The sequence below is a fragment of the Lissotriton helveticus genome, chromosome 3_2 (assembly GCF_964261635.1).
Source record: "Lissotriton helveticus chromosome 3_2, aLisHel1.1, whole genome shotgun sequence".
Lineage (NCBI taxonomy): Eukaryota > Metazoa > Chordata > Amphibia > Caudata > Salamandridae > Lissotriton > Lissotriton helveticus.
The window spans coordinates 387,433,956-387,456,913 of NC_136062.1; the positions used below are offsets into that span (position 1 = coordinate 387,433,956).

Here is a 22,958-nt window from a genome sequence, read left to right on the forward strand (position 1 = left end):
AACCCACAGTCCTCATTGATAAATAAAAGGAACTAGACCTCACCGCTAAACACGCCAAGAGCACAAGCATCACTGCTACACACCAACCCACAGTCCTCATTGATAAATAAAAGGAACTAGACCTCACCTCTAAACACGTCAAGAGCACAAGCCTCACTGCTACATACCAACCCATGGGCTACGTTGATAAATAAAAGGAACTAGACCTCACTGCCAAACACGCCAAGAGCACAAGCCTCACTGCTACACACCAACCCACAGTCCTCGTTGATAAATAAAAAGAACTAGACCTCACCGCTAAACACGCCAAGAGCACAGGCCGCACTGCTACACACTCACTCATTAGCCTCATTGGTAAATGAGAGGAACTAGACCTTACCGATAAACACGCCAAGAGCATAAGCCTCATTGCTACACACCAACCCACAGACTTTGCGTTGATAAATAAAAAGAACTAGACCTCACTGCTAAACATGCCTAGAGCACAAGCCTCACTGCTACAGACTCACTCATTAGCCTCATTGGTAAATCAGAAGAACTAGAGCTCACCGCTAAACACGCCAAGAGCACAAGCCTCACTGCTACACACCAACCCACAGGCCTCATTGATGAATAAAAGGAACTAGAGCTCACCGCTAAACACGCCAAGAGCACAAGCCTCACTGCTACACACCTACCCACGGGCCACGTTGATAAATAAAAGGAACTAGACCTCACTGCTAAACACGCCAAGAGCACAAGCCTCACTGCTACACACCAACCCACGGGCCTCGTTGATAAATAAAAGGAACTAGACCTCACCGCTTAACACGCCAAGAGCACAGGCCGCACTGCTACACATTCACTCATTATCCTCATTGGTAAATAAAAGGAACTAGACCTCACCGCTAAACACGCCAAGAGCACAAGCCTCACTGCTACACACCAACCCACGGGCCTCGTTGATAAATAAAAGGAACTAGACCTCACCGCTAAACACGCCAAGAGCACAAGCCTCAACGCTGCCCACCAACCCACAGTCCTCGTAGCTCGAGCTGCTAAAAGAATGGCACTTTCAAACACACACACACACACACACACACTTCTCTGCTAAACTCTCTAGTGATGTTCAGATAATTGTCTGGCAACAGCTGCACCGGCAATCCGGACCATAAAAAGTGCAGCATAGAGCAAAGCTGACCTACCAGCCATCTGCTACCCATGCTTTGGTCAGATGTACACTGAGGTACATCAGATTTGTTGAAGAATTTCTAGTGGGGAAGAGGATGCAACAGGGGGCAGGGAGACAGGCAGGGGTAGAGGTGAAATGGAGAAGAAAAATACAGGGAGAGAGAGTTATTTAGAGCTGCTCAGGGAGTAGTGGAAGGGAGACACGGATAACAAAGATAGGTTGGGGGTAACTGCACTGGGACTGCTGAGAGGAAACTTGAGATTATTGCAGAGGAAGAACTTAGAACTAAAGAAGGAGAGGTGAGAATGAGTAGGAAGGTCTGCAGACAGGTAATGGAAAAGATAGTATTGGAGCAGGAACAGAGTTGAGAAGGAGAAGTGAGAGATGAAAAAGGAGGGGGGGAATGAGAGTGGCAGACACAGTAGTGAGATGAGGATGAAAATGGATGTTTCAGTTAGAAAAAAATAGTATTTTATATCGAAATGAACAGCTTCCAGTTTCAGGGAGATGAGTGAGATGGAAGGAAAAGCTTTAGGGTGACGGCAAGAAAGAGTTGATGTAGGAGAGATCACAGAGAATAGAATGCTCAAGCAGAGCCGTTAGAGTTTGCAAGAAAGCTTTAGGAGAAGAGGCAAGAAATGTGGAGGTAGCTTCTATAATTGAAGTGTAAAAAATGCTGACTGAGAAACAAGCATCAGGAGGAAGGCTAGAAGGAAGGAGAAAGCTGTAGGTTGGGAGGTGAAAGTCAAACATGGGGTGACGAAGATAGTCACTGAGGAGTCATGTAGTGCCTAGAGTCCCAAGTGAGGTCTGAGCCGCTGGCATGGAGTAGCATGGCGTGTGTAACTGTAACAGTTGTTGGAAGTTAATACTCTGAAGTATTGAGGGCCTTTTTGTGTTACTAAATGAGGAATATACGATATTACATTGCGGTGTTCACACTGCGATACCTCTACAACTCAGGCATTACAACCCAAGTTGTAACAACGCCTTGCGCTGGAGAGCGCTAGACTTTGGAATAGTATGGTTTACTATCCCAACTCCAGCCTACGTAACAGTAGGGAAGATGTTGGAATAGTAAATCAAACTATTCCTTGGCTAAGAGCGCCATCCAGCGCATCCATTGTAATGACTTGCGTTGTAATGCCCGCGTTGTAAAAGGTGTTGCGGTGTGTACACCGCCATGTAACCAATGTTTCCCCTAAATGAGTAATTGTTCAAGCAATTGCATTCAGCGGTAGTGGGTGCAGGGATAGTTTAGGCAAGGCTAAGCAGTAGCAGCTCACCCTGGCAAGAGCCAACATTAATGTACCACTCTACATGCCAGAATCAACAGGAGGCCGAAATGTCACTACGCCTAGGGCACAATTGGTGATGGTCTGAGCAAGGAGACCAATAGCAAGGAGAAAGATGCCTATGGCTGGTAGCAGGGAATGAGTTCCTGGGAAATCAGTAAGACAATGCCTCTGAGAGTGCTGTCTACCTGGAGAGAAATGAGGTGAGCCAAGATAACCATAACATTGGTCCCTGGCCCATACACTAATCCCTACATTACCTCCACCTTCATGGCATATTAATTACAAATATAGACAACTTGTGAAACAGCGCAGATAGCGCACTGTCAGGAATGGAGCTAGGACTTTTAATGCTACAGGCAAAATGCAGGACTTTTTTAACACGAGATGTGTGATTAGGTAAAAGAAATTAAGCAGAATTGGTAGTGCATAATTTGGGAATTTTCTTGCATTTTACATGACTTTTGTGAATTCACTCAAAATAATTAAAACCTGCCAAGACACACCCACCATAAATTTAAACCAAACTGGCCTTTTGATGTAATTTGGTGCTAGCACTAGATGGCACCCTAACACCATTCCTCATCCTATGGAAGTAATAGACCTAAATACAGTGCTTAGTTTCCCCAATATTACAAACAATGCCAGTAACCGTGCCAAATCTGGGCAGTCATATACTCCTCTTAAAAAGCACCCAGACAATATGTCATAGTTTGCGATGGAGGGTAACTTTTTACCCTCCCGAGTATGCTGAAGGGGCACTTTTATTTTAATGCCCAAGCCTGTTTCTGGCTGTTGCAGAGCCCCATTTCCTTTGTGCCAGATACAACCATAATGTCATTAGGTCCACAACAAAATATCCAGTACCTGCTTTAATGTACTAGAAGACTGGATTATGGCAGTGCCCTCTGCATTATGACAACATGGTAATTCATTTGAATACTAGAAACAATTTAAAGTGCAGCCATAGGGCTATTAAATGAAACTCTTAGATGTGAGCATATTTCACATGTGCTTTGACATCTGCCTTGGGTGCACTTGACAGCCAGAAGAATTTACGTTTCTATGTATTGCTCATTGGATATTTCCTTCGCCCCTGCATCAGCAACAGTTGTCTCTCTAAGTAATTCCTTCCACAGGTATGTAATCTTTGCATTTACTGCATGCTGAAGACCGAAATAATTTGGCCTCTAATAGGACTTTTCCTACAATCCATAACTACATACTGCCTGACAACCTTTGTATCTTGTTGCCTCAGTGTCAATGCTAGTGGAGGGTTTCTGTTTTGTAGCGGTGCAAATCAGGTCTCACTGTTCCCATAGCCAATAGTAGTTCATTCATCAACGATGAAACTCTGAGCACCCCTGGTCACCTGTATTATTTCACTATTAATGTACCAAATAAGTAATCTATTACGCAGATTATTTACCAAGTATAAATGTATTTCATTTCTTATTTCTCTCTTTTTTATAACAATTTTAATTATACAATGCTTAATTTCCTTTGCTATTCAGTTTCCTTTCTAGACATCTTTACACAATTATAAATTGCTTAGGCAACTCCTAACCTCCTTACCCCATTCATACCAAGCACTCGGACTCACTCTCACACACGCTCAAACATAATGATTTATGTATTTCATATATCCATGATCCCAATATGTGTGTTGTATGTTATAACCAAAATTCACACATGTTTAGGTCTTTTCTGAAAAACCAAACAAGGCAATTCATCAGCTTCTAAAAAAACAAAAGTTTGAGAGTGCCGGTTACAATACACATCTATAGCATATAAGCAAAACCCCGATTTCTACAGTGGGTGCATTGTGCCTATTAGTTGTTTTCTTAGATTTTCCCAAAGTACAGTAGAATTTTTAGAAGACACCAATTTGGTACAACCATTCTTAAAAGTGAGTACCATGTTCACTTCATATTGGGTGGTGAGGCTATTTTCAACCTTGGAAGTAAAGAATTTAAGAAAAACCATTGTAAAAAACAAACAAAAAAACACAGTACCCACAACTGCAAAACCTTTGAAATATTTACGCAGGCAGCAGTGTTGCCTAGATTTGATTAAATACTGACATTATATTCCATATAATTCACACCAAGCATTGGTCCAAATGGGTATGGGATCCTATTGATTTGTGTAATCTGACATAATGTTGATAGTATATCATTTGTTGATGCATAAGCGGTATTCTTATTTTGTTTTATAGCTGTCTAGTTTGTCTTCTACTTGTGTCTGATTTATCCATATCCAGGACATGCAAGTCTATTGTTAGCACTCATTACCTATATACAATTTCTTGATCAGGCCTACACACTGTCTAGGAAGGCAATGACCAACATTTCCCTAAATTGTGCATGTTTTCCTAGTAATTAAATTGAATTCTTTGAACATTGTATTTGTTAATGTTGTGTTCTATTGTTTTGATTAATCAATTGCTTGGAAGTTAACATGGCTGGCATGATGATTTATAGCATTGAAACCTATATTGGTTGGATGATGATCATGTGTGTTGAGTAGTGTTGGTTGGGGATTTGTGGGTTTTCATGTCTCTTAACACTGCACTCATGCTGTTTACTGTCACGGTTCAGGCATTTGTGATCTCATTCACATCTGACTTCATCCCACGCCTCGTGTACCTGTACATGTACAGTGCAGACGGCACCATGCATGGCTTTGTGAACCATACCCTCTCGTATTTTAACGTCAGTGATTTCCAGCCGGGAACGGATCCCATTAACCTGGAAGAGATTGGCTACAATGTGGAGATGTGCAGGTAGATCATTTCTTAGAATTGACGTAACATTTTCTTGTGTGTCCTTTTTGTTGTATGTTTCATTTAACGTTTTGGAGCACCATCCAAAGTTCTTCCAACAAGCTTCAATTTTCCAAAAGAAAGTTTTTGTGGTAATGTAAATAGATTCCAATCTCAGACATTAACATAAATATTAGTGTATTGATACTCAGTCTTACAAATGCATTTGTTTTTTTGTTGATGTTAATCATGGATACATATCACTGCCAACGATGATTTAACAAGTGATGGGTGTAGACTTTGAATGTGTGGCTTCCCTATGAATGCTGACTGTTTAGCAGCTTGGTAAAAAAACCTTATGCCATACTATTGATGGTAACCCACATACTGCAGACTCACACTCTCCTGATACCTCAGTAGTACATTAAAGTACTTTCATGTTGAGAACAGGTATGCATGGATTTGTAAGGAGATACTGACTAGCGTAATTAAGCGAGTCATAGGTACATGCATGCGCACATGTGCCAGTGACCCTTCTCAAACTCAAACACACCAACAAGACATAATAAAACTAGTATGTTAATTAAACATAAGCTAACCTAAATATCAAATTATACCCACATTTTGGTTGGCAGTGTTGCGTTGAGTCAAAACTATCCAATTTTATAAAAACACTAATATATTGGGAGTACATTTAACAGAGGTTAAAGGTATAATTCAACATAGTCAACAAAAAGTGTTGAATTATTTCTTTAACCTCTGTTGAGTGTGCTCACAATATAATTGAGTTCTGATGAGATTGAAGAACTTGGACTCAATGTAATACTCCACACCAAAAAGAAGGTATCCTTTTGATATTGATCGTAGCTTTAGATCAGCCAAAGATTTCTAGTCCCTGATAGGAGAGGTCCTTCAAGTGAGTTTTGTACCTTACAGGTAGAACCATGATTCACAAGGGTAAAAGATATATCAGATTGTCAGGATACCCAGTGTCTATGTAATAGATTACAGTTTATAATTATTTTAGGTAAAGACGTCACTTGAGCATAGCTAGAAAACCTTGCATGACTCTGGGCTCGCAGAATAAAGTTGGACACCTATGTTTCTATTTAAGGTCTGAAATCATTTCAGTGAAACATCCACTAAGTGGCATTTTGTAAGCAGCCATGATTCGGAAAACCTCCAAGTGCTGAAAGTAATTTTTCCAATGGCCAATCACTCTTACATATTGCAGCAGCAGGTTAAGAGCTGCAAACTTTTCGCATCTTGAATCTTTTAGAGGGGCAGGAGCGCACCTTTCGCTTACGTCTTAAAATTGTAATGTGTCTGTGTATGATCTGTTTTTAAAAGTACCCACAATTGTTGCACATTAAACCCTCACCTCGCACCACACTTTTGTACTGGGAAAGACGTAGGGCAACTCTCAGGTCCACTGCGGTCTGCTTTAGGCAGCCGCTTGAGTGGAGAGAGGCTGCTGAGGAGGGAAGGGGAATCTGGACTGCGGCGGCCATCTTAGCGGTTAGCACTCTAGTTGCTAACCTTGGGGGCATAAAAGGCAGGCTTGCTCGGACGCGCAGCTGTTAAGATACATGTTGCGGCGGCAGGTTAAGAACTGTGAACCATTAGCATCTTGAATATTTTAGAGGGGCAGGAGCGCACCTTATGCTTCCGTCTTAAAATTGCACTGTGTCTGTGTTTGATCTGTTTTTAAAAGTACCTACCATTGTTGCACATTAAACCATCACCTCTCACCACACTTTTGTACTGGGAAAGACGTAGGGCAACTCTCCGGTGCACCATGTCTGCTTTAGGCAGCAGTTTGAGTGGAGAGAGGCTGCTGAGGAGGGAAGGGAAATCCGGACTGCGGCGGCCATCTTAGCGGTTAGCGCTCTAGTGGCTAACCTTGGGGGCATAAAAGGCAGGCTTGCTCGGACGCGCAGCTGGCAAGATACATGCTGCGGTGGCAGGTTAAGAACTATGAACTTTTAGCATCTTGAATCTTTTACTGGATACAGTGCTGATGGATGGTATGGACCTGCTCGTGTTTCGGCTTTACCTTCATGGCAGAGCCAATGGGAAGGGTGCAGTAGTGTATCACCCCCCAGGAGAAAAAAAAAAAAATTCTGCACCCTTCTACTGGAGTTCCTTGCCCGTTATATTTCACAATATGAGCCTTTTTTTCTGGCGGGCGATTTTAATCACCATTTAGACGAGCCTGAAAACTTAGACACTAAGGGTCTGCTATCCACAATGGAATCCTTAGGGCTCTCATAGAAGATTCATAAGCCCACGCACAAATCAGGACACATCCTGGATAATATCTTTGCCAACTATGGCCTATTAACAGATCCCCCTTGGGTACTGACTTGGACTTACCACTGTGCCGTCACTTATACTTGGAAGGCAACAGGCAGTGGCAACAAGCCCCATGGGAGTGTGATCCCACGGAAAGCATGGAGGAAAGTAACCCGGGACTCGTTTAGTCAAGTTTTTAAGCCCCCTTCTTTTGAGAAAGTCGAGACTAGTGACATGGCCTTAGACCAATGGGAGACCTCTATTGTAGACACATTTAAACATTATTGCACCTCTTAGAGCAATACGAACAAGGGATAGAGAGAACTCAGCCACTTGGTACTCCGAGACTTTTAAAAAGGAAAAAGCCCACTGCAGAGGGAAAGAAAGGAAATTGAGAAAACCCAAACGGTGGGAGGATAAACAGGCTTTTTCAGCGGCGCATAAAGTCTATTTAAAAAATTGCAATACGGCAAGGAAAGATCATTTAGGGTTGCAAATACGTGAGGCGAACAACTCCTCCAAGAAGCTCTTTAAAATACTTAAGGAGCTCACAAACCCCATAGTAAACACACTATCAATAGATACCCCTACTCAAACATTGTGTAATGATCTAGCAAACTATTTTAAGTAAAGATTAGACAAGCTTTATTGCTCTTTAGAAGGAGGAAAGATATCTAGCGGGTCATCCCATTTGGGGAGATATCCCACATTACCTAGATTAGACTCCTTCGCAACCATTACAATAGAGCAAGTGGAGAATCTGTTGGCACAAACTAAATCAGGTGCTCCAACAGATCCAGTGTTACCATTTAAGATGGCTGAATAAGCTACGATCCTAGCTCCCTCTCTAACTAAGGTCTGTAATACCTCCCTGGATACAGCCTCTTTCCCAAGAAATTGGAAAAAGGCACATGTAAAAAGTGCTGGCAGACCCAATGGAGCTGCAAAATTACAGGGCAATCTCCCTTCTCCCGAGTAGTTCAAAGGTCTTGGAGACTTTGGTAAATAAACAACTGAGGCTATATTTGGAACAGCATAGTTGACTCTATCCCTCGCAATCAGGTTTCCACCCAGCCCATAGCACAGAGGCGGCATTAGTGTAGGTCACCGATACCATCAGGATGTTACTTGACAGAGGGGCCCCCACTATGCTTGTGCTTTTAAATCTTTCGGCTGCCTTCGACACCATCTCCCACCGTGTCATGTTGGACAGACTGCGGGAGATAGGTGTCGGAGGTGCTGCCTGGGCCTGGATACAGAGTTTTTTGAACAACAGTACTCAATGTGTGCAATTAGACACATTTGTCTCTCAGACCTTGACAGTAGACAAGGGTGTTCCACAGGGCTCAATTTTAAGCCCCACTCTACTTAACATCTATGTGGCTACCTTGGCTTCCATCATTAGACCCTGTGGATTTGAGACAATCTCGTATGCAGAGATAAATCATGCTCAGACGAAAGCCAAGTTTGAGTCCTGTATGTTTCAAATTGCTGTTTGGATGAATCAGAACTTCCTGCAGTTAAACTTCAATAAAACGGAGATCCTCCTATCTGGGAAAGCAACAGAGATATGGTCTGCAGATTATTGGCCATCAGAACTAGGGTAGGCACCAAATCCTAAAACACATGCACGGAACCTGGGCATATGGATCGATAATAAAATCTCGATGGAGGAGCATGTAAAAGCAGTATCAGGAACCTGCTTTGGCATCTTTCGAATGCTAAGAAAAATCTTCCCATGGCTCCCTATGAGCGATAGAAAAACCTTAGTAGAAGCTCTATTAGTCAGCAGACTATGGCAATGCTCTTCTGACAGGCATTAGAGAAAATCTTGCAGCAAGGCTACAGGTGGTGCAAAATACTGCTGCACGGTTGGTTCTTAACAAACCATGGCGTACTCCATCTAGCCTTCTTTTGCAACAGCTGCACTGGTTACCTGTAAAGAAGAGTGCATTGTTCAAGCTACTGGTAATGGTGTTTAGAGTGCGACTGGGGATCGGCCCCCTCTATCTAAGGAGAAAGAATACAGCCTATACCCCTGCGCGTGTTTTGAGATCCAGTAGTCGAAACCTACTCCGTCCATGCAAGATTAAGAAAACAAAAATGGGAGGACGAGCATTTACCTATCTAGCCCCTCTCCATTGGTATCGCTTGCCGGACAAGCTGCGTGAATGCCCCACCCTCAAACATCTTAAGAAGTTACTAAAAACCTGGTTGTTTTAAAGTCGTAACTCCTGGATTTGCCGACTGCATTTTGCTGCCAAAAGCGTCGCATGATCCCTCTGGGGATGATTCGTTTGCGGGATATATGTTTTAAAATAAATAAAATACATTTTGCTTGAAGAGCAGTTTACCAAATCCTTGTCTCAGCAAAGACTTGTCTTTGGTTCCCAACAAGTCTCTGTAATAAAACAGAACACTTTTGTTTGCAATTATAAAACAAATAGATACATAACTTATATAACAAAAAAACAACGAATAATTGTTATGCACTGACATTTACATGTTACTATCATAGGCTTTTCCATTCCTCCTGCACCTTTCCACCAGGGCCGGACTGGGAACCAAAACCGGCCCGGCAAAGGGCTTGGCCGGCCCCCACTCCCCACTCGGAGGGTGTTGGGGGTGCCGCCGAGCTCTTTGCCGGGGCCGGTTTTCGGGCGATTTTGGTACAGGGCTGATTTTGCAGCTATGCTGCAAAAACGGCCCTGTAACAAAATCTCCCCCCAGGGGCCCAAAACCGGCCCCCACCCGTGCGGCGCACCGGGGGATTGCCGGTGCCCGCTATGGCCAGTCCGGGCCTGCTTTCCACTCAGGTTAGAACTTGTATTTGGAACTAGATACATGTTTTCTCGAAATGTAGTATATAAATGTGCATTGCCCCATTGTCCATCAAGTGTGTCTCTGCTTTATAAAATATTAGAAATACATTACTTATAAATACATTCTGGATCATGAACAGAAAATTTAATTGTTCCTGTTTAGAATTAGGAATAAAGCGTGGACATGGAGCAAAGTAAAATTTCACTGTAAATTGGTGCTTAGAAAGTTATCCAACAGAAATCGTCATGGGCAAGGAAATGCCACAGTCGCAGAATAATCCCTCATTATATGAGTGAGCTCCATTTAAATGTATGGTATCTAAATGTAATATGTGTGGCTATTGTGAAAATCAGTCCTAGTTATGCCCATCCTGAAAAGCAACTTTACACTTCTTAAATGCTCTATATTTGTAGATACTGGAAAAATAAGTTGGTTAAAACTAAGCTAAAAAGATAATAGGTAGGGGCCTCACTGACTTTTTGTAAAACCGTCTTTAAAAAGAAGAAACCATACAGGGACACCCCTTTTCCAGCAATCATCTCAAGAGGAAAGGATAACCCCACATCACAGCATCTGCCTTTATAGGAAGCAACCGCACATATGTTTGCCACAACAATCTTTGAGGGGAAGCCATCAGACAAGTAGAATTCATGTCCAAGGTAGCATCGTGTTAGAAAGTGTCATCACCACTTTTCCCAGATCCCTCTTTACAGGAAGAGACGTCCCCTTATTTCCGATCATCTCTTTAGAAAGTGACATCACTGATATTCCACCAGAAACGTCCTGCCTATTCCCCTATTTCAGTCAACTTCTCATGGTGTCCCACAACCTGGCCATGCCCAGCTAAGGTCTACCATAGAATTGGTTGTCTCCATTATGGGCATGTTGAGGAAGGAAGAGAATGAAAGCATCTGTTCCATATCATCTTCAACCTCTACAACCAACTGCTTGGAAATCTACTTGTTGCCAACAGAATAATGACCCATCAATAATGCAACACAACAACAAAATTTGTGGCTCCTCTCGTTGTTTGTTAGTCTGTTGTTTGTTAGTCTGTTGCTCTTTGACTAGGTTTCTAGTCTACAAATACCTACACAGACATATATACATTCATGACAACACTATGTTTAACTCCTGAATTACTCGATCGTTTGTAACAACCATATTTAGATTTTGAAATACAACTAAATTGAAACTTACCGAAATCCCATCTGGTATAAAACTATATAGCCAGATTCACAAAGGGGCTCGGCACTCGTGGTGGCAGGCAATGATGCGAGACCTCCGCCACGAGTTTGTAGACCCTTTGTGAGTCGGGCCCAGTAGTAAAGCAATAGCAGAGCCTTTCCAATGCATTAAATTGACAATATAAGGTGTATTAACACTTGACATCTTTCTTTAGTGTATGTTAAATGTGCTAATATTCCAGGTTCTCATTTTACTTCAAAATCTCAATGTATTTCAAAATCGCAGCTTATGATTGGGGAGTAGATATTTGGTACTCTTGTTTCCAACTACGCGCCTTTAAGCCACATTTAATTCAAAATTGCAAAAAACACAGTTGATGGACAGAATGTAGAACAATGTCATACATTCACCCCAGTACAAGGATCTGGGCCTAAATCCATCGTTTTTTTGCACTCCACACCACCCTGGGTTAGACACTGGCTATATGCAAATCAGCTCTGACCCTGTGCCTCATGGGAACAGTCCAGTCCGAACTACCAAGCCATGTCTTTCCCAGACCGGAATCAAGCATCCAAGGACCGGTTTCTGGCTATCAGCCTTCATCAGTCTGGATAGCTTGACTCCAGTGGTGTGGAGAGCCTGGGACTCACGTCTGAGCATCCCCAGCACACTCGGGGTGAAAATTGCAAAAAACACAGTTGATGGACAGAATGTAGAACAATGTCATACATTCACCCCAGTACAAGGATATGGGCTTAAATCCATCGTTTTTTTGCACTCCACACCACCCTGGGTTAGACACTGGCTATATGCAAATCAGCTCTGACCCTGTGCCTCATGGGAACAGTCCAGTCCGAACTACCAAGCCATGTCTTTCCCAGACCGGAATCAAGCATCCAAGGACCGGTTTCTGGCTATCAGCCTTCATCAGCCTGGATAGCTTGACTCCAGTGGTGTGGAGAGCCTGGGACTCACGTCTGAGCATCCCCAGCACACTCGGGGTGAAAATTGCAAAAAACACAGTTGATGGACAGATTGTAGAACAATGTCATACATTCACCCCAGTACAAGGTTCTGGGCCTAAATCCATCGTTTCTTTTGCACTCCACACCACCCTGGGTTAGACACTGGCTATATGCAAATCAGCTCTGACCCTGTGCCTCATGGGAACAGTCCAGTCCGAACTACCAAGCCATGTCTTTCCCAGACCGGAATCAAGCATCCAAGGACCGGTTTCTGGCTATCAGCCTTCATCAGCCTGGAAAGCTTGACTCCAGTGGTGTGGAGAGCCTGGGACTCACGTCTGAGCATCCCCAGCACACTCGGGGTGAAAATTGCAAAAAACACAGTTGATGGACAGAATGTAGAACAATGTCATACATTCACCCCAGTACAAGGATCTGGGCCTAAATCCATCGTTTTTTTTTGCACTCCACACCACCCTGGGTTAGACACTGGCTATATGCAAATCAGCTCTGACCCTGTGCCTCATGGGAACAGTCCAGTCCGAACTACCAAGCCATGTCTTTCCCAGACCGGAATCAAGCATCCAAGGACCGGTTTCTGGCTATCAGCCTTCATCAGCCTGGATAGCTTGACTCCAGTGGTGTGGAGAGCCTGGGACTCACGTCTGAGCATCCCCAGCACACTCGGGGTGAAAATTGCAAAAAACACAGTTGATGGACAGAATGTAGAACAATGTCATACATTCACCCCAGTACAAGGATCTGGGCCTAAATCCATCGTTTTTTTGCACTCCACACCACCCTGGGTTAGACACTGGCTATATGCAAATCAGCTCTGACCCTGTGCCTCATGGGAACAGTCCAGTCCGAACTACCAAGCCATGTCTTTCCCAGACAGGAATCAAGCATCCAAGGACCGGTTTCTGGCTATCAGCCTTCATCAGCCTGGATAGCTTGACTCCAGTGGTGTGGAGAGCCTGGGACTCACGTCTGAGCATCCCCAGCACACTCGGGGTGAAAATTGCAAAAAACACAGTTGATGGACAGAATGTAGAACAATGTCATACATTCACCCCAGTACAAGGATCTGGGCCTAAATCCATCGTTTTTTTTGCACTCCACACCACCCTGGGTTAGACACTGGCTATATGCAAATCAGCTCTGACCCTGTGCCTCATGGGAACAGTCCAGTCCGAACTACCAAGCCATGTCTTTCCCAGACCGGAATCAAGCATCCAAGGACCGGTTTCTGGCTATCAGCCTTCATCAGCCTGGATAGCTTGACTCCAGTGGTGTGGAGAGCCTGGGACTCACGTCTGAGCATCCCCAGCACACTCGGGGTGAAAATTGCAAAAAACACAGTTGATGGACAGAATGTAGAACAATGTCATACATTCACCCCAGTACAAGGATCTGGGCCTAAATCCATCGTTTTTTTTGCACTCCACACCACCCTGGGTTAGACACTGGCTATATGCAAATCAGCTCTGACCCTGTGCCTCATGGGAACAGTCCAGTCCGAACTACCAAGCCATGTCTTTCCCAGACCGGAATCAAGCATCCAAGGACCGGTTTCTGGCTATCAGCCTTCATCAGCCTGGATAGCTTGACTCCAGTGGTGTGGAGAGCCTGGGACTCACGTCTGAGCATCCCCAGCACACTCGGGGTGAAAATTGCAAAAAACACAGTTGATGCACAGAATGTAGAACAATGTCATACATTCACCCCAGTACAAGGATCTAGGCCTAAATCCATCGTTTTTTTGCACTCCACACCAAGAATGGTGATGGATTAAACCCAGATCAGTTGACTGGGGGTGAGTGTTTGATTTGCTCAAACGCTCCGTCCATCATCCCCTTTTGTATCGCTTTGTTCGCCCTAAGTGTGGCAGGGTATGCTCAGACGTGAGTCCCTTGCTCACTTGGCCACTGGATTCAAGATAGCCTGGCTGATGAGGATTATGAATCCGAAACCGGTCCCAGGATGCTTGTTTCCGGTCCATGGAAGACATGGCTTGGCAGTTTGGGCTGTACTGTTCCCATGAGGCACAGGGTCAGAATGATTTGCATATGGCCATGTTTGAAATGGGGTGGCTGAGTGGGCTAAAGAATGGTGATGGATTAAACCCAGATCAGTTGACTGGGGGTGAGTGTTTGATTTGCTCAAACGCTCCGTCCATCATCCCCTTTTGTATCGCTTTGTTCGACCTAAGTGTGGCAGGGTATGCTCAGACGTGAGTCCCTTGCTCACTTGGCCACTGGATTCAAGATAGCCTGGCTGATGAGCATTATGAATCCGAAACCGGTCCCAGGATGCTTGTTTCCGGTCCATGGAAGACATGGCTTGGCAGTTCGGGCTGTACTGTTCCCATGAGGCACAGGGTCAGACTGATTTGCATATGGCCATGTTTGAAATGGGGTGGCTGAGTGGGCTAAAGAATGGTGATGGATTAAACCCAGATCAGTTGACTGGGGGTGAGTGTTTGATTTGCTCAAACGCTCCGTCCATCATCCCCTTTTGTATCGCTTTGTTCGCCCTAAGTGTGGCAGGGTATGCTCAGACGTGAGTCCCTTGCTCACTTGGCCACTGGATTCAAGATAGCCTGGCTGATGAGGATTATGAATCCGAAACCGGTCCCAGGATGCTTGTTTCCGGTCCATGGAAGACATGGCTTGGCAGTACGGGCTGTACTGTTCCCATGAGGCACAGGGTCAGACTGATTTGCATATGGCCATGTTTGAAATGGGGTGGCTGAGTGGGCTAAAGAATGGTGCTGGATTAAACCCAGATCAGTTGACTGGGGGTGAGTGTTTGATTTGCTCAAACGCTCCGTCCATCATCCCCTTTTGTATCGCTTTGTTTGCCCTAAGTGTGGCAGGGTATGCTCAGACGTCAATCAATCAATCAATCAGGAGTTTGTTAAAGCGCGACTACTCACCCGTAAGGGTCTCAAGGCGCTAGGGGTGGGGGGGGTTGGGGGGTGCAGGTTCCATTCCATCAAGGAGGGGGTCTGTCGAAGAGCCAGGTTTTGAGGTTTCTTGCGAAGATGGGGAGCGATGTTGTCTGTCTGAGGTGGAGCGGAAGGGCGTTCCATGCTTTGGCCGCGAGGAAGGAGAAGGAGCGGCCTCCCGATCTGGTCTTTCTGGTGCGGGGGACCACAGCGTAGGAAAGCTGGGCTGATCGTAGGGTCCTTTGGGGTGCGTGGAATTTGAGTCGGCTGTTCAGGTATGCTGGTCCGGTGCCGTGGAGGGCCTTGTGTGCGTGGGTGAGCATCTGAAAGGTGATTCTCGCCTCGACGGGGAGCCAGTGGAGTGTGCGCAGGTGCTGGGAGATGTGGCAGTGTTTTGGCAGGTTGAGGACCAGTCTTGCGGCGGCGTTTTGGATGTTCTGTAGCTTGCGGATGAGGTTTTTGTTTATTCCGGCGTAGAGTGCGTTGCCGTAGTCGAGTCTGCTGGTGACCAGGGCGTGAGTGACTGTCTTTCGGTGTTCGAGGGGGATCCATTTGAAGTTCTTACGAAGGAGGCGGAGGGTGTGGAAGCAGGAAGATGAGACAGAGTTGATCTGGCGGTCCATTTTGAGCTCGGAGTCCAGGATGATTCCCAGGTTGCGTGCGTGGTCTGTGGGGGTTGGCGGGTTTCCGAGGGCGGTGGGCCACCAGGTGTCACTCCAGGCGCCGGGGTTTGGGCCCATGATGAGTACTTCTGTTTTGTTGGTGTTTAGTTGTAGGCAGCTGTTTTTCATCCATTTGGCGACGGCTTCCATGCCTTCTCGAAAGTTGCGTCTGGCGGTGTTGGGCTCGTTGGATAGGGAGAGGATGAGCTGGGTGTCGTCTGCATATGAGACGATGTTGAGTCCGTAGGTTCTGACGATGGGGGCAAGTGGAGCCATGTAGACGAAGAAGAGCGTCGGGCTGAGGGAGGAGCCCTGGGGGACTCCGCAGGTGATAGGTGTGGGGTCCGAGAGGAAAGGGGGGAGTCTGACCCGCTGCGTCCTGCTGGAGAGGAAGGAGCAGATCCAGTCGAGGGCCTTGTCCTGGATTCCTGCATCGTAGAGTCCCTTGCTCACTTGGCCACTGGATTCAAGATAGCCTGGCTGATGAGGATTATGAATCCGAAACCGGTCCCAGGATGCTTGTTTCCGGTCCATGGAAGACATGGCTTGGCAGTTCGGGCTGTACTGTTCCCATGAGGCACAGGGTCAGACTGATTTGCATATGGCCATGTTTGAAATGGGGTGGCTGAGTGGGCTAAAGAATGGTGATGGATTAAACCCAGATCAGTTGACTGGGGGTGAGTGTTTGATTTGCTCAAACGCTCCGTCCATCATCCCCTTTTGTATCGCTTTGTTCGCCCTAAGTGTGGCAGGGTATGCTCAGACGTGAGTCCCTTGCTCACTTGGCCACTGGATTCAAGATAACCTGGCTGATGAGGATTATGAATCCGAAACCGGTCCCAGGATGCTTGTTTCCGGTCCATGGAAGACATGGCTTGGCAGTTCGGGCTGTACTGTTCCCATGAGGCACAGGGTCAGACTGATTTGCATATGGCCATGTTTGAAATGGGGTGGCTGAGTGGGCTAAAGAACGGTGATGGATTAAACCCAGATCAGTTGACTGGGGGTGAGTGTTTGATTTGCTCAAACGCTCCGTCCATCATCCCCTTTTGTATCGCTTTGTTCGCCCTAAGTGTGGCAGGGTATGCTCAGACGTGAGTCCCTTGCTCACTTGGCCACTGGATTCAAGATAGCCTGGCTGATGAGGATTATGAATCCGAAACTGGTCCCAGGATGCTTGTTTCCGGTCCATGGAAGACATGGCTTGGCAGTTCGGGCTGTACTGTTCCCATGAGGCACCGGGTCAGACTGATTTGCATATGGCCATGTTTGAAATGGGGTGGCTGAGTGGGCTAAAGAATGGTGATGGATTAAACCCAGATCAGTTGACTGGGGGTGAGTGTTTGATTTGCTCAAACGCTCCGTCCATCATGCCCTTTTGTATCGCTTTGTTCGCCCTAAGTGTGGCAGGGTATGCTCAGACGTGAGTCCCTTGCTCACTTGGCCACTGGATTCAAGATAGCCTGGCTGATGAGGATTATGAATCCGAAACCGGTCCCAGGATGCTTGTTTCCGGTCCATGGAAGACATGGCTTGGCAGTTCGGGCTGTACAGTTCCCATGAGGCACAGGGTCAGACTGATTTGCATATGGCCATGTTTGAAATGGGGTGGCTGAGTGGGCTAAAGAATGGTGATGGATTAAACCCAGATCAGTTGACTGGGGTGAGTGTTTGATTTGCTCAAACGCTCCGTCCATCATCCCCTTTTGTATCGCTTTGTTTGCCCTAAGTGTGGCAGGGTATGCTCAGACGTGAGTCCCTTGCTCACTTGGCCACTGGATTCAAGATAGCCTGGCTGATGAGGATTATGAATCCGAAACCGGTCCCAGGATGCTTGTTTCCGGTCCATGGAAGACATGGCTTGGCAGTTCGGGCTGTACTGTTCCCATGAGGCACAGGGTCAGACTGATTTGCATATGGCCATGTTTCAAATGGGGTGGCTGAGTGGGCTAAAGAATGGTGATGGATTAAACCCAGATCAGTTGACTGGGGGTGAATGTTTGATTTGCTCAAACGCTCCGTCCATCATCCCCTTTTGTATCGCTTTGTTCGCCCTAAGTGTGGCAGGGTATGCTCAGACGTGAGTCCCTTGCTCACTTGGCCACTGGATTCAAGATAGCCTGGCTGATGAGGATTATGAATCCGAAACCGGTCCCAGGATGCTTGTTTCCGGTCCATGGAAGACATGGCTTGGCAGTTTGGGCTGTACTGTTCCCATGAGGCACAGGGTCAGACTGATTTGCATATGGCCATGTTTGAAATGGGGTGGCTGAGTGGGCTAAAGAATGGTGATGGATTAAACCCAGATCAGTTGACTGGGGGTGAGTGTTTGATTTGCTCAAACGCTCCGTCCATCATCCCCTTTTGTATCGCTTTGTTCGCCCTAAGTGTGGCAGGGTATGCTCAGACGTGAGTCCCTTGCTCACTTGGCCACTGGATTCAAGATAGCCTGGCTGATGAGCATTATGAATCCGAAACCGGTCCCAGGATGCTTGTTTCCGGTCCATGGAAGACATGGCTTGGCAGTTCGGGCTGTACTGTTCCCATGAGGCACAGGGTCAGACTGATTTGCATATGGCCATGTTTGAAATGGGGTGGCTGAGTGGGCTAAAGAATGGTGATGGATTAAACCCAGATCAGTTGACTGGGGGTGAGTGTTTGATTTGCTCAAACGCTCCGTCCATCATCCCCTTTTGTATCGCTTTGTTCGCCCTAAGTGTGGCAGGGTATGCTCAGACGTGAGTCCCTTGCTCACTTGGCCACTGGATTCAAGATAGCCTGGCTGATGAGGATTATGAATCCGAAACCGGTCCCAGGATGCTTGTTTCCGGTCCATGGAAGACATGGCTTGGCAGTACGGGCTGTACTGTTCCCATGAGGCACAGGGTCAGACTGATTTGCATATGGCCATGTTTGAAATGGGGTGGCTGAGTGGGCTAAAGAATGGTGCTGGATTAAACCCAGATCAGTTGACTGGGGGTGAGTGTTTGATTTGCTCAAACGCTCCGTCCATCATCCCCTTTTGTATCGCTTTGTTTGCCCTAAGTGTGGCAGGGTATGCTCAGACGTCAATCAATCAATCAATCAGGAGTTTGTTAAAGCGCGACTACTCACCCGTAAGGGTCTCAAGGCGCTAGGGGTGGGGGGGGTTGGGGGGTGCAGGTTCCATTCCATCAAGGAGGGGGTCTGTCGAAGAGCCAGGTTTTGAGGTTTCTTGCGAAGATGGGGAGCGATGTTGTCTGTCTGAGGTGGAGCGGAAGGGCGTTCCATGCTTTGGCCGCGAGGAAGGAGAAGGAGCGGCCTCCCGATCTGGTCTTTCTGGTGCGGGGGACCACAGCGTAGGAAAGCTGGGCTGATCGTAGGGTCCTTTGGGGTGCGTGGAATTTGAGTCGGCTGTTCAGGTATGCTGGTCCGGTGCCGTGGAGGGCCTTGTGTGCGTGGGTGAGCATCTGAAAGGTGATTCTCGCCTCGACGGGGAGCCAGTGGAGTGTGCGCAGGTGCTGGGAGATGTGGCAGTGTTTTGGCAGGTTGAGGACCAGTCTTGCGGCGGCGTTTTGGATGTTCTGTAGCTTGCGGATGAGGTTTTTGTTTATTCCGGCGTAGAGTGCGTTGCCGTAGTCGAGTCTGCTGGTGACCAGGGCGTGAGTGACTGTCTTTCGGTGTTCGAGGGGGATCCATTTGAAGTTCTTACGAAGGAGGCGGAGGGTGTGGAAGCAGGAAGATGAGACAGAGTTGATCTGGCGGTCCATTTTGAGCTCGGAGTCCAGGATGATTCCCAGGTTGCGTGCGTGGTCTGTGGGGGTTGGCGGGTTTCCGAGGGCGGTGGGCCACCAGGTGTCACTCCAGGCGCCGGGGTTTGGGCCCATGATGAGTACTTCTGTTTTGTTGGTGTTTAGTTGTAGGCAGCTGTTTTTCATCCATTTGGCGACGGCTTCCATGCCTTCTCGAAAGTTGCGTCTGGCGGTGTTGGGCTCGTTGGATAGGGAGAGGATGAGCTGGGTGTCGTCTGCATATGAGACGATGTTGAGTCCGTAGGTTCTGACGATGGGGGCAAGTGGAGCCATGTAGACGTTGAAGAGCGTCGGGCTGAGGGAGGAGCCCTGGGGGACTCCGCAGGTGATAGGTGTGGGGTCCGAGAGGAAAGGGGGGAGTCTGACCCGCTGCGTCCTGCTGGAGAGGAAGGAGCAGATCCAGTCGAGGGCCTTGTCCTGGATTCCTGCATCGTAGAGTCCCTTGCTCACTTGGCCACTGGATTCAAGATAGCCTGGCTGATGAGGATTATGAATCCGAAACCGGTCCCAGGATGCTTGTTTCCGGTCCATGGAAGACATGGCTTGGCAGTTCGGGCTGTACTGTTCCCATGAGGCACAGGGTCAGACTGATTTGCATATGGCCATGTTTGAAATGGGGTGGCTGAGTGGGCTAAAGAATGGTGATGGATTAAACCCAGATCAGTTGACTGGGGGTGAGTGTTTGATTTGCTCAAACGCTCCGTCCATCATCCCCTTTTGTATCGCTTTGTTCGCCCTAAGTGTGGCAGGGTATGCTCAGACGTGAGTCCCTTGCTCACTTGGCCACTGGATTCAAGATAACCTGGCTGATGAGGATTATGAATCCGAAACCGGTCCCAGGATGCTTGTTTCCGGTCCATGGAAGACATGGCTTGGCAGTTCGGGCTGTACTGTTCCCATGAGGCACAGGGTCAGACTGATTTGCATATGGCCATGTTTGAAATGGGGTGGCTGAGTGGGCTAAAGAACGGTGATGGATTAAACCCAGATCAGTTGACTGGGGGTGAGTGTTTGATTTGCTCAAACGCTCCGTCCATCATCCCCTTTTGTATCGCTTTGTTCGCCCTAAGTGTGGCAGGGTATGCTCAGACGTGAGTCCCTTGCTCACTTGGCCACTGGATTCAAGATAGCCTGGCTGATGAGGATTATGAATCCGAAACTGGTCCCAGGATGCTTGTTTCCGGTCCATGGAAGACATGGCTTGGCAGTTCGGGCTGTACTGTTCCCATGAGGCACCGGGTCAGACTGATTTGCATATGGCCATGTTTGAAATGGGGTGGCTGAGTGGGCTAAAGAATGGTGATGGATTAAACCCAGATCAGTTGACTGGGGGTGAGTGTTTGATTTGCTCAAACGCTCCGTCCATCATGCCCTTTTGTATCGCTTTGTTCGCCCTAAGTGTGGCAGGGTATGCTCAGACGTGAGTCCCTTGCTCACTTGGCCACTGGATTCAAGATAGCCTGGCTGATGAGGATTATGAATCCGAAACCGGTCCCAGGATGCTTGTTTCCGGTCCATGGAAGACATGGCTTGGCAGTTCGGGCTGTACAGTTCCCATGAGGCACAGGGTCAGACTGATTTGCATATGGCCATGTTTGAAATGGGGTGGCTGAGTGGGCTAAAGAATGGTGATGGATTAAACCCAGATCAGTTGACTGGGGGTGAGTGTTTGATTTGCTCAAACGCTCCGTCCATCATCCCCTTTTGTATCGCTTTGTTCGCCCTAAGTGTGGCAGGGTATGCTCAGACGTGAGTCCCTTGCTCACTTGGCCAGTGGATTCAAGATAGCCTGGCTGATGAGGATTATGAATCCGAAACCGTCCCAGGATGCTTGTTTCCGGTCCATGGAAGACATGGCTTGGCAGTACGGGCTGTACTGTTCCCATGAGGCACTGGGTCAGACTGATTTGCATATGGCCATGTTTGAAATGGGGTGGCTGAGTGGGCTAAAGAATTGTGATGGATTAAACCCAGATCAGTTGACTGGGGGTGAGTGTTTGATTTGCTCAAACGCTCCGTCCATCATCCCCCTTTGTATCGCTTTGTTCGCCCTAAGTGTGGCAGGGTATGCTCAGACGTGAGTCCCTTGCTCACTTGGCCACTGGATTCAAGATAGCCTGGCTGATGAGGATTATGAATCCGAAACCGGTCCCAGGATGCTTGTTTCCGGTCCATGGAAGACATGGCTTGGCAGTTCGGGCTGTACTGTTCCCATGAGGCACAGGGTCAGACTGATTTGCATATGGCCATGTTTGAAATGGGGTGGCTGAGTGGGCTAAAGAATGGTGATGGATTAAACCCAGATCAGTTGACTGGGGGTGAGTGTTTGATTTGCTCAAACGCTCCGTCCATCATCCCCTTTTGTATCGCTTTGTTCGCCCTAAGTGTGGCAGGGTATGCTCAGACGTGAGTCCCTTGCTCACTTGGCCACTGGATTCAAGATAGCCTGGCTGATGAGGATTATGAATCCGAAACCGGTCCCAGGATGCTTGTTTCCGGTCCATGGAAGACATGGCTTGGCAGTTCGGGCTGTACTGTTCCCATGAGGCATAGGGTCAGACTGATTTGCATATGGCCATGTTTGAAATGGGGTGGCTGAGTGGGCTAAAGAATGGTGATGGATTAAACCCAGATCAGTTGACTGGGGTGTGTGTTTGATTTGCTCAAACGCTCCGTCCATCATCCCCTTTTGTATCGCTTTGTTTGCCCTAAGTGTGGCAGGGTATGCTCAGACGTGAGTCCCTTGCTCACTTGGCCACTGGATTCAAGATAGCCTGGCTGATGAGGATTATGAATCCGAAACCGGTCCCAGGATGCTTGTTTCCGGTCCATGGAAGACATGGCTTGGCAGTTCGGGCTGTACTGTTCCCATGAGGCACAGGGTCAGACTGATTTGCATATGGCCATGTTTCAAATGGGGTGGCTGAGTGGGCTAAAGAATGGTGATGGATTAAACCCAGATCAGTTGACTGGGGGTGAGTGTTTGATTTGCTCAAACGCTCCGTCCATCATCCCCTTTTGTATCGCTTTGTTCGCCCTAAGTGTGGCAGGGTA

At 47.1% G+C, this 22,958-nt stretch overlaps 1 protein-coding gene across 2 annotated transcripts in view; it reads left to right on the plus strand.

The window, feature by feature from the left end:
- Window positions 1-22,958, plus strand: part of ANO1 (anoctamin 1) — a 780,986-nt gene that overhangs the window by 744,020 nt on the left and 14,008 nt on the right. For both annotated transcript variants that reach the window (XM_078684271.1, XM_078684272.1), the window contains one exon: window positions 5,067-5,251. In XM_078684271.1, the coding sequence (XP_078540397.1) occupies window positions 5,067-5,251 (185 nt within the window). The remainder of the gene's footprint in view (window positions 1-5,066; window positions 5,252-22,958) is intronic.